Genomic DNA, 9,723 nt, shown 5'->3' with positions numbered 1-9,723 from the left:
TTCCTTCCTTCCTTCCTTCCTTCCTTCCTTCCTTCCTTCCTTCCTTCCTTCCTTCCTTCCTTCCTTCCTTTCTCCCTTCCTTCCTCCCTCCCTTCCTTCCTCCTTTCCTCTGTTCTCTGAATTCTCTTTTCTAAAATGTCTAATATGGAAATATGTTTTGCATGATTGCACATATATAATCTATACCAAAGTGCTTGCCTTCTCAATGAGAGGATAGGAGAGGGAAGGAATTTGGAACACAGAAATTATTTTTAATATGTTAAAAATTGTTTTAACATGTGATCAAGAAAAAATAAAAATAGAATTCTTAAAAATTAAAAAAATATATATCTAGTTAAAATGGACCATAAATTTTTTTTCTAACTTTTTTTTTTAAACCCTTGTACTTCGGTGTATTGTCTCATAGGTGGAAGATTGGTAAGGGTGGGCAATGGGGGTCAAGTGACTTGCCCAGGGTCACACAGCTGGGAAGTGGCTGAGGCCGGGTTTGAACCTAGGACCTCCTGTCTCTAGGCCTGACTCTCACTCCACTGAGCTACCCAGCTGCCCCTTGGACCATAAATTTTGAGTGAGGAGGGCCCTTGGAGATCCTAGAATCATAGATCTAGAACTGGAAGAGAAATCTGAAGTCATCAGCCACAAGAGAAAAAAGTATCCAGGTAAAATAAATCCAAAGGGAACTCAGAAGCAGAGGATGTTTATATTAGTAAATCTATATAATTTACATATTTTCAAATTATAAACAATATGGAATTTGTGGCTTTGCACGTAAGTTTTTAAAATTTTATTTTTATTGTCATGCAAAACATACTTCACTTCCATATTGGTCACTGTAGAAAAAGCATACTCATACAAAACCAAAATCCCAGTAAAATAAAGCCATAAATATACCGATGTGAAAGATAGCCTGCTTTAATCTGTGTCCCTCTGACTCCAACAGTTCTTTCTCTGAAGGTGGATAGCATTCCCTATCATAAGTCTTTCAGGACTGTCCCAGATTATTACCTTTGCATATAATTTTTATGCATTTGTTTAGCTAGATGTTTTTTGGTGGTAGTAGTGGTTAACAAGTATATAACAAAAAATAAAGTAAAAATTAAAAAAAGAAATGTTTATTGATGACATAAAGTACTCAGCAAATCTTAAAATCTGTATAAATGCTAACTATTGTTACTATGGTTATTATAGTTGTTATTGTTGATGTTATTTAATAGAAGAGATAAGAAATGATGAGAAAAAGAAAAGAAATCATTTATTTCATGCTCCCACCCAGCCTCCCTTTAGCCCATATCATACAGATGAGGAAACTGAGACCAAGAGAGACTCATCCAAGTTTACACATTAAACATCAGAGATAGGATTTGAACCCAGGTCATCAGATTCCCAACTCAATGTTCTTTTCACTTTGCCATTCTACATTGATCATCTAATCCCCCCAAAATAAGTTTTTTACAGATGAAGTCACTTGCCCAAAATCATCTAGGAATTAAGGCCAGAGCAGCAAACTCAGATCCTCTGACTCCAAATCTAGTATTCTTCCCACTGTACTATGTTCTTCCACATTATGGAATGTAGTACTCTCTTTCTGTGCCTTTGAGTTGGCCATCACCCATGCCTGAAATGTTCTCCCTCCTTACCTACCCTCCCATCAAGGCAAATGATACAATGGGCATGAGTTCAAATCCTGCCTCAGACATTTACTAAGTATATAACCCTGAACAAGTCCATTTACCTTCTCCGTCTCAGTTTCTTCACCTGTAAAATAAAGATGATAATAGCACCCACCAACAACCAAGTTTGTTGTGGAATCAAATGAGATGATATACTAAAGGGCGTTACCAATTTTAAAGAGTTATAAAAATGCTAGCTTATTATTCTTTGGAATTAAGATGCCATAATATAAATCAGTCAACCAACAAACATTTGTTATGCACCTATTATGTGCCAGGCATTATACTAAGAAAGGCAAAAAAAGTTCCTAATTTCAAGGAGCTCAGTCTAATAGTGGAGACAACATCCAAACAATTATTTACAAATGAGCTATATATCCAGGATAAATTGGAGAGAAATAGAAAGGGCAGGAGCTAGCATTAAGGGGGATCAGGAAAGATTTCTTGTAGAAGGAGGGACTTAATGTGGCACTTGAAGGGAGCCAAGAGAAGAAGACGAGGAGGGCAACCATTCCAGGCACAAGAAACAGGCAGTGAAAATGCCTGGATTGGGAGATGGAATATCATGTGTTTTACTGGGTTAAAGAGAATATGGGGGCAAAGTGTAAGAAGACTAAAAAAGGAGGGGCAGTTTATGAAGGGATCTGAACACCAATCAGAGGATTTTATATTTGATCCAAGGTGAGAGGGAGCCAGAGAAGTTTACTGAGTAGGGGTAGGATGGCATAGTCAGATCTACACGTTAGGAAAATCGCCTTAGTGATTGAAAGGAGGATAGACTGGAGTGGAGAGAGACTTGAGGAAGGCAGGCCTCCCCACCCTGCCAGCAGGCTACTGTAATAATCCAGAAGAGAGGTGATGAGGGCCTGCCCAAGGGTGGTGTTAGGGTCCAAGGAGAGAAAGGGAGAGCAAAGTGCTTCCTAATCAAGAGTACTCTGTGATAAATGTGAGTCATCATAATAACTTACATTCCTATAGTGCTTTCCAGAATTCCAGTCTCAGAACAGCATGTATGGGGTCTCAGAAGTCTCAGAAGGTATATTCTGTAGCTGCCTAGGAATTCTCTTGGCAACATCCCAGACAAGTGATCTAGCTTGAAGACTTCTAGAAAAGAACAGCCCACTCCCTTCCTTGGCAGCCCCTTCCACTCTGGGGCAGCTGTAATGAGTAGGACGTTTATGGTTACAGCAGGCTTTATTGCCATTCTTCCCATCATCTTATTTAGTCATCATGGTAGGTAATGTTGTAATTATTATCCTCTGGAGAGGAGGACATCAAGACATCATGGATGGAGAATTGGGCTCACAATCCAGAAGCCATGGGTCTAAATTTTTTTGCAGACTTTTCCTGCAACCCCAGAAAGTCATTTAACTTTCAAGTACCCCTGGCAACAATCTAGAACTTATTTACAAAATCACAGACAGGGACGCCATCTGTACTGGTGGAGGGACTTACTACACCACAAATTCCCCTATGACCATCCATTTCTTGAGCTTATAGGATTTAGATTTCAGATTCAGAGCCAGAAGGGTATCGAGGCCAAACCCCTTGATTTTATAGATGAGGAAATTGAGGTTCAGAGAAGTAATCTGACTTGGGTAGTAAATGACAAGAACAACAAGGTGCAGAGCTAGGATGAGAGTCCCATTATCCTGAATCCCAGGCCAGAGAGTTCTTCACAACACTTATCCTGACCACAAGAGTGGGCAGGCAGGTAGATAGGTAGGTGAGTGGGCAGACAGGTAGGCGCTCTTTCAGTCAAGCAATCTCTGACCCTTCACAGATTGAATTCTCCAGAAATAAAGACTATTTCAGTGCCTCAGTAACCATCCTCTACCCGAAAACCTATAGGGCTCCAGAAGTCCCCTAGTAACTTGTCCTAACTATGACCCTTATGAAACTCTAAGCAAAGACTAATAAGTTTTAGTCCAATGGCTCTGATCCTGGGATCCATGAACTTTTTTTTTTTTAATATTTTGATCACCTTTTAAAATAATTAACTTCCTTCATCATCCTATGTATTTTATCTTAGGTCTTTAAAAGAATCATTCTAAGAAAGGTTCCATAGACTTTATCAGTCTACCAAAAAGGTCAAGGATAACTAAAAAAGATGAAAACACACACACACACACACACACACACACACACACACACACACACACACACACCCCACCCCACAATAGTAGAAAGAATGCCCCGCTGGGTTCTGAAATTTACTGTCATATGAACATAGGCAAGTCATTGTTGCACCTTTTCTGAGCTTGAGTTTCCTCTTAGGATGGCCTAGCAACTTGCTAAAAAAAACAAACCACACAGTAAATGACAAAGCCAAGACCCAAATTCAGGTTTTTCCTGACTCCAAATCAAAATTATCAAGTAATTTGAATTTCATCAAATGTAAGCAACCAAAGAATTCTGGGCAACTCTATAAAATGTTATAAGGCACTTTGCCATTTCCAGGTACTGATGCTGACAAAAAAAGACAGCATGATAAGGGTTACACAAAACACATACCAGGAATTATTTAATTTGACCCCAATAACAACCAACCCAAAAGATATTACTATCTCCATCTTATAGAAGGGGAAACTGAGATAAAGCTAATAAATGCCAGAAAAAGGATTCAAGCCTGGGGCTCTACTTACTCTAATCAACCAAGATCCCTAATGGTGCTCATGAGAGCACACATCTAAAATAGTGCCCAGAGCCTGAAGAATTGGAGATTAATTGGCTAGTTTCTCTCTAAACCTAGTGATTCCCCCTGCAGGTTTTTCAAAGCTCTCAGGAAATACCTTAAATCTGTATAGATTTGGGAACATCAATCCCCAGAGGGATAGAAAACTATGGAAATCAGTCTATATTCAAATGCAAGTCAGGCCAGCTTCATGGTTCCCCTTACTCCGGAAAGGTGAAGCATTCTTTACAAAAGCTTCTATTGAAAGTCCAGGTCCTATAGAAGACTTGTTGATTACCTCTGATGGCACTTTTACCCTAATAGTCAAATCTCTCATTTTAAAAATAGAATTTTTTTTAAAAATAGAAACTCACAAATTGTCAAAGCTGGGAGGGGTTTTAGAATGTAGAATGTCAAAAGGGGAAAGCAAGATCTCAGCTCATGGAATGTCAGAGCTGGAAGGGAATTCAGACCCAAAAATATTGGAGCTGAAATGAACCTTGAGACATATAATTGGCATTCAAAATGAGAAGTACCTCAAAGATCACCTAATTGGAAACCTATCAGCGTCTAGAGAAGGCTTCCCTTTTTCTTCAGGTTCTCTTTTTCTCAGAGGAAGAAGGGTGAGGTAGTGCTATAACAATATTCTAGGCAAGCAACCAAGCTACCAACGTTTTGAAACAGGAAGCAACTGTTCCAATCCTTGTACAAAGCTATGCTTATTTTGCTTTGCAAAATGTGTTCCCTGGTAACTAACAGCTTTTAAAGAATCAGTTCTCCCCTCCCCCAACTCTTCTAGGTTTTAAAAGCAGTTCTCAGGATCACAATGTAGGAAAGCAGGGTGAGAAAATAGAAAGATGGAATCCAGGTGGTCCCTGTCCTGTAATATGGCCTTAGAGTCTATATTGGAGTTCCTCATTTCCTTGTCTGTAAATGAAAAGTCTAGCCCCGGACAGGAGTGGTAGTGCTGAAAGAACAAACATGGATAAAAATAACACCTTGCAAAGCCACAACACCCATTTCAGTGAGTTGAATGGCTGCGCTGCTCTTTGGGAGATGCGGAGGTGGGATGCTGCTTCGCTTCCTGTTTTATAACCCTGCATTTGGAGACAAAAAGGGCTAAGTTCAAATCCCAGCTCTTTTCATTTACTACCTGTGTGACATTGGACCAGTCACTTCGCTTCCCTCAGTCTCCTCCTTTAAACTGAGGACTGGCCTAGATGTCTCGGAGGTGCCATTCAACTCAAAAATCCTAAACACCATTATTTCATCTCATCTCATCCTCACAGATTCCCCAAGCGATTAATTAGGCATATTCATGACCCCATTTTTCAGAAGCTCAAAAAGGTTTTAAGTGATTTCCCCAGGGCTATGTAGCTAGTTAGAAGTGGTAGAGCCCGAACCCGAACTCAGGTTAGAAGGCTTTTGGTGCAGTAATGATGGGCAAGAGAATATTTGCCTCCCACAGAGAAAGAAACGTAAACGTGGGATGCCAGCAGGGAAGAAGGGACCCTCCCCTAAGCGAGAAACAAGCAAGTCGCGGAAGGGAGCGATTTCAGTGGCCTTTACCCTGCAGGCCACTACCGAGGGTCCCGAAAACCTACCCCCAGGAGTGGGGGGGGAGGGGTGCGGTGTCAATTTTCCGGCTGCGCTTTTCTCCTTCGGAGGCCTTATATAGACATAACAGCTGCGGTTTCACCTCGCCAAGGGCGCGGGAGGGGTGGAGTGGGGTTGGAGGGCAGCTGGGGAGGTGAGGAGGGGGTGGTGGAAAGGTCCGAAGACTAGGGACAGGTGGGAGCCAGACCCGACCCCTCAGGACTCCCCCTCCCCGGGCCCAGGCGCCCCCAGCCCCCAGCTCCCTCCCGGCCGGGACTGACCTGGCTCGTACTTGAGATACAGAATGGAAACGATGAAGTAGCTGAGGTCGAAAACCGGGAAGAGGGGCACCCGGGAGAAGCTGAGCGCCAGCTCGCCCAGGCTCAGGGCTGACAGCAGCTCCATGTCGCCCGGCAGTGGCCCCTGAGACCCCCGGCGCCCAGGCTGTCCGCCGAATGGGACAGAGGCAGATTGTGCCCGAGCCTAGCGGTGCCCCCGCCCCCCCCCCGCCCCCTGTCGATCTCCTCCTCCCCAGCCAGCCGACAGGTGCAGAAACGCCTCCGAGCCCCCAGCTCCTCCCTCCGGGCTGGGCACCCGCCCCACTCCAGGTCCCCAGGGAGAAGCCCCTAGCAGTGAAGCGGGCAGCAGCCAGGCTTAGTTCGATGTCCCTTGCTTCCCTTCGAGCTCCCGAGAACCCCAGTTACTCTTAGGGAGCGCTCCAACCAGCCTCCCATTGGTGATATCCTCCTCCCTTACCCGCTACCCGGCCCTGCAGTCAATCAGCTGCCAGGCCTGAGGGATTTCTCAGGTCACTGGATCCCGAAATCTCCGCGCTGGGAGGGGGGCCATCAAGGACCTCTGGTCCAACTCAGATCTGCCCAAGGGTCCATCTCCGCTTGAGGACCTCCAGAGGAGAGGGGCAGGGGAGGGAAGGGGGTTCTCTCTAACTTAGCGGAGGTGGCTCATCCCCTTTTGAGACAGCTCCTGGTTGGAAGATTTTCTCTTCAGCGAGCCCAGTGTCTCCTCTACAACTTCTACCCACTCCTCTGAGGTATGACCTCAAGTATCAAGCAAAACAAGCCTAATACTCCCCAGGTGACCCATCCGATTCTTAAAATAGCTATCCTACTGTGAGTGACTTAGAGCTTGTCAGCTAACTTCCCTGGACCTAAATTTCCTTATCTATAAAGTGAGGGTGTTGAACTAAATGATTTTCTAAAGTCCCTTCAGTTCTTTATCAATCACTCCACAGTTCCATAGGCTCCCTACTTCACCCAGATCAAGAAGGTAAGGCTGATGGAGTCCCCCAGGAGTCTTGTCTCCGTTGTTTAGCTTTGTTGATTAATGACTTGGATAATGACATAAATGGCATGTTTGTAAAATGAAGAAGCCACAAAGCTGAGAGGAATCCTAATAATACCATATGACTGAGGTAAGAACCAAAAAGATTCCAACTGGAGCAGGCTACAACATTGTGTTGAATTAAATGAGATGGCATCTCTTAGGGATAAATGTAAAGTCTTACCTACCCTTGAGTTCAAAAAATCAACTTCCCAAATACAAGTTAGGGGAGAGATGAGGCCAGACAGCAGGCCTGACTACCATCTGTAGTATTTAGTTGTCACATTTTAGAAAGGACATTGATAAAATGGAGTATTTCAAGAGAAAATAACCAAGGTATTGAAGGACATAGAGTTCATGCCCCGTAAGTTTCCTTTGAAGAAATTTAAAATGTTTAGCTTGGAGAAAAGAAGCCTTAGCAAGGACATAATAGCTCTCTTCAGATATTTTGAGGGCTTTTATGTAGAAGGAGGGTTATATTTGTTTTGCTTGGTTCTGGGATGAAGGTCTAGGAAGAGAGTGTGAAAATCACAAAGAGGCAAATTTAGGATTGATGGAAAGAAAAACTGTCCAACAATTGGTTATGCAAAAATGTAAAGAGTTTTCTTGGAAAGCAGAAGTCTGTACCTCACCCCACCCACATTAAAGATCTTCTAGCTGTCTGACCTTCTGTGGGATATGTTGTAAAGATTTTTTTTCCCCAGTTTGCATTGGATTCAATAGCCACTGAGGTACCTCTTATCTCTGTAATTCTAATCTTAATCCATAGAATCCCTGTCAACTTTCATGTGAATAAGAATTAATGAAAAGCATCTATTAAACCTTAATATAGATCAAATAATGTGTTGTGTCTGGAGATACAAATAGAAACATAAGAATGCCTCTGTTCTCACAGATTTTATTCAAACTGGGAAGACTATACATATAGGCAGCACTGTAATTGGCAAATGCTTTTTCATAAATCCAATTAATTAATTAATTAATTGCATTCATTTAATTAATTGATTGCTTTTAAGTGTTTTTTTCATGGTTACATGATTCATGTTATTTCTTCCTCCTTCCTTCCCCTCCTTCCTCCCCTCTCCCATAGTCAACGAGCAATTCTATTGGTATTACATGTATTTACATGTATCATTGATCAAGACCAATTTCCATATTATTAATATTTGCAATAGAGTATGTAATGTAAATGTTTAACAAAAAACTCTCTGAAAAAATATATAAGATACTTTTAAAGTTTTTTTCTGCATTACTAACATTTTTTCCAATACTGTTAACTCTAGGCAATCATAAAAACAACAAATCAAACCTTGATCTGTGGCATCCCAGGTATATTCTAATCTTGAAAGTATAACCTCCTCCTCTTTGATCTTGTGGTTGTCAATTAAGAGAGAGCTACACATGCCCCAATCATTTATTGGAGAATCAAGGAATGGGGAATGGGAGGTAGTTCATGAAGATGTGACATGGCATATGATTTGACATTTGCTCAATCGACCACCACAAGATCAAAGAGGAGGAGGTTAATCAAACATGTGACCTGGTAAGGAATCTGGTCTGTCAAGGTAAGAGCTAGGACCCTGTGGCAGCTAACGCCCTGCTTAGGAATTCTCCTGACTTTTGGACCATAGGTTTGGAGAGTGGTCAGAATTAACAGAGTATCAATTAAATACAATGATCAAGAAATAATATGACCATGAGTCTGGTACATGAGCACATAGGTTACAATATTAATACATCAATCATACTTTCAAGATGGAATATACCTGGGATACCACATGCTCCTAAGTGTAAATGCTCATTCTGAACATCTTAAAAATTAGCTCCAGTTAGTCTGTACTGACTCTAACACACCTCTGCTTAGGGAGTTGTGACTAGGCAAGAGTTTTGCAAGCATGGGAAATCAGAGGGTAGGAACTAGATCTTTATGGAGAAGTTCCAGATGAGCACATTCCTTCTACCATCTATTCATTTAGAACAGTACTTTCTCTACAATTTTTTTATTATTGGAGATCTGCTTAGAACATTATGGACTTTCCTGGGGTCACATAGCCTGGACAGGCCAGAAGCAGGACTTGATCCCAGGTCCTCCTGGCCTTGAAGCCAATTCTCTATCTCCTACAGTTTACTAGGTGATTTATATAGTGCTATAGAGTTTACAAAGTGCTTTTAAAAACCTTATCTCATTTTATCTTCATTACTATCCTGTGAAGTAGATACTATCATTCCCATTTTATAGATTGAAAAACTAAGACTCAGAAGAAATATTTATTCAATTGGTCACACTGCAAATATCTGACAGTGATTTAAACCTTGGTCTCAATTCCAACCAAGTTCCAAGTTCAAGACACTATTACATGCCACCTTTCTCACAGAAGGGTGATATGATCCTGTATGAAGAGTATTGGGATTCCCCAACTGATAAATGGTCAGAAGATATGG

At 41.8% G+C, this 9,723-nt stretch overlaps 1 protein-coding gene across 3 annotated transcripts in view; it reads right to left on the bottom strand.

Moving 5' to 3' along the window:
* Positions 1–6,718, bottom strand: part of TMEM38A (transmembrane protein 38A) — a 26,778-nt gene extending 20,060 nt beyond the window's left edge. Inside the window, exons 1-2 of one of the 3 annotated variants that reach the window (XM_044671627.1) lie at positions 6,222–6,298; positions 5,343–5,441 (exon numbers count right to left, since the gene is read on the bottom strand). In XM_044671627.1, the coding sequence (XP_044527562.1) occupies positions 5,343–5,364 (22 nt within the window). In that variant the 5' untranslated portion in view covers positions 5,365–5,441; positions 6,222–6,298. Of the gene's footprint in view, positions 1–5,342; positions 5,442–6,221; positions 6,404–6,696 lie in introns of those variants that run through there. The other 2 variants (XM_044671632.1, XM_044671617.1) reach the window with 2 other exon arrangements.
* Between the last annotated feature and the right edge of the window lie 3,005 nt (positions 6,719–9,723).

This window comes from Gracilinanus agilis, chromosome 1 (assembly GCF_016433145.1).
Source record: "Gracilinanus agilis isolate LMUSP501 chromosome 1, AgileGrace, whole genome shotgun sequence".
NCBI lineage: Eukaryota > Metazoa > Chordata > Mammalia > Didelphimorphia > Didelphidae > Gracilinanus > Gracilinanus agilis.
Note: the sequence above shows the minus strand (reverse complement) of the source record. Positions and strands in the feature narration are given on the sequence as shown.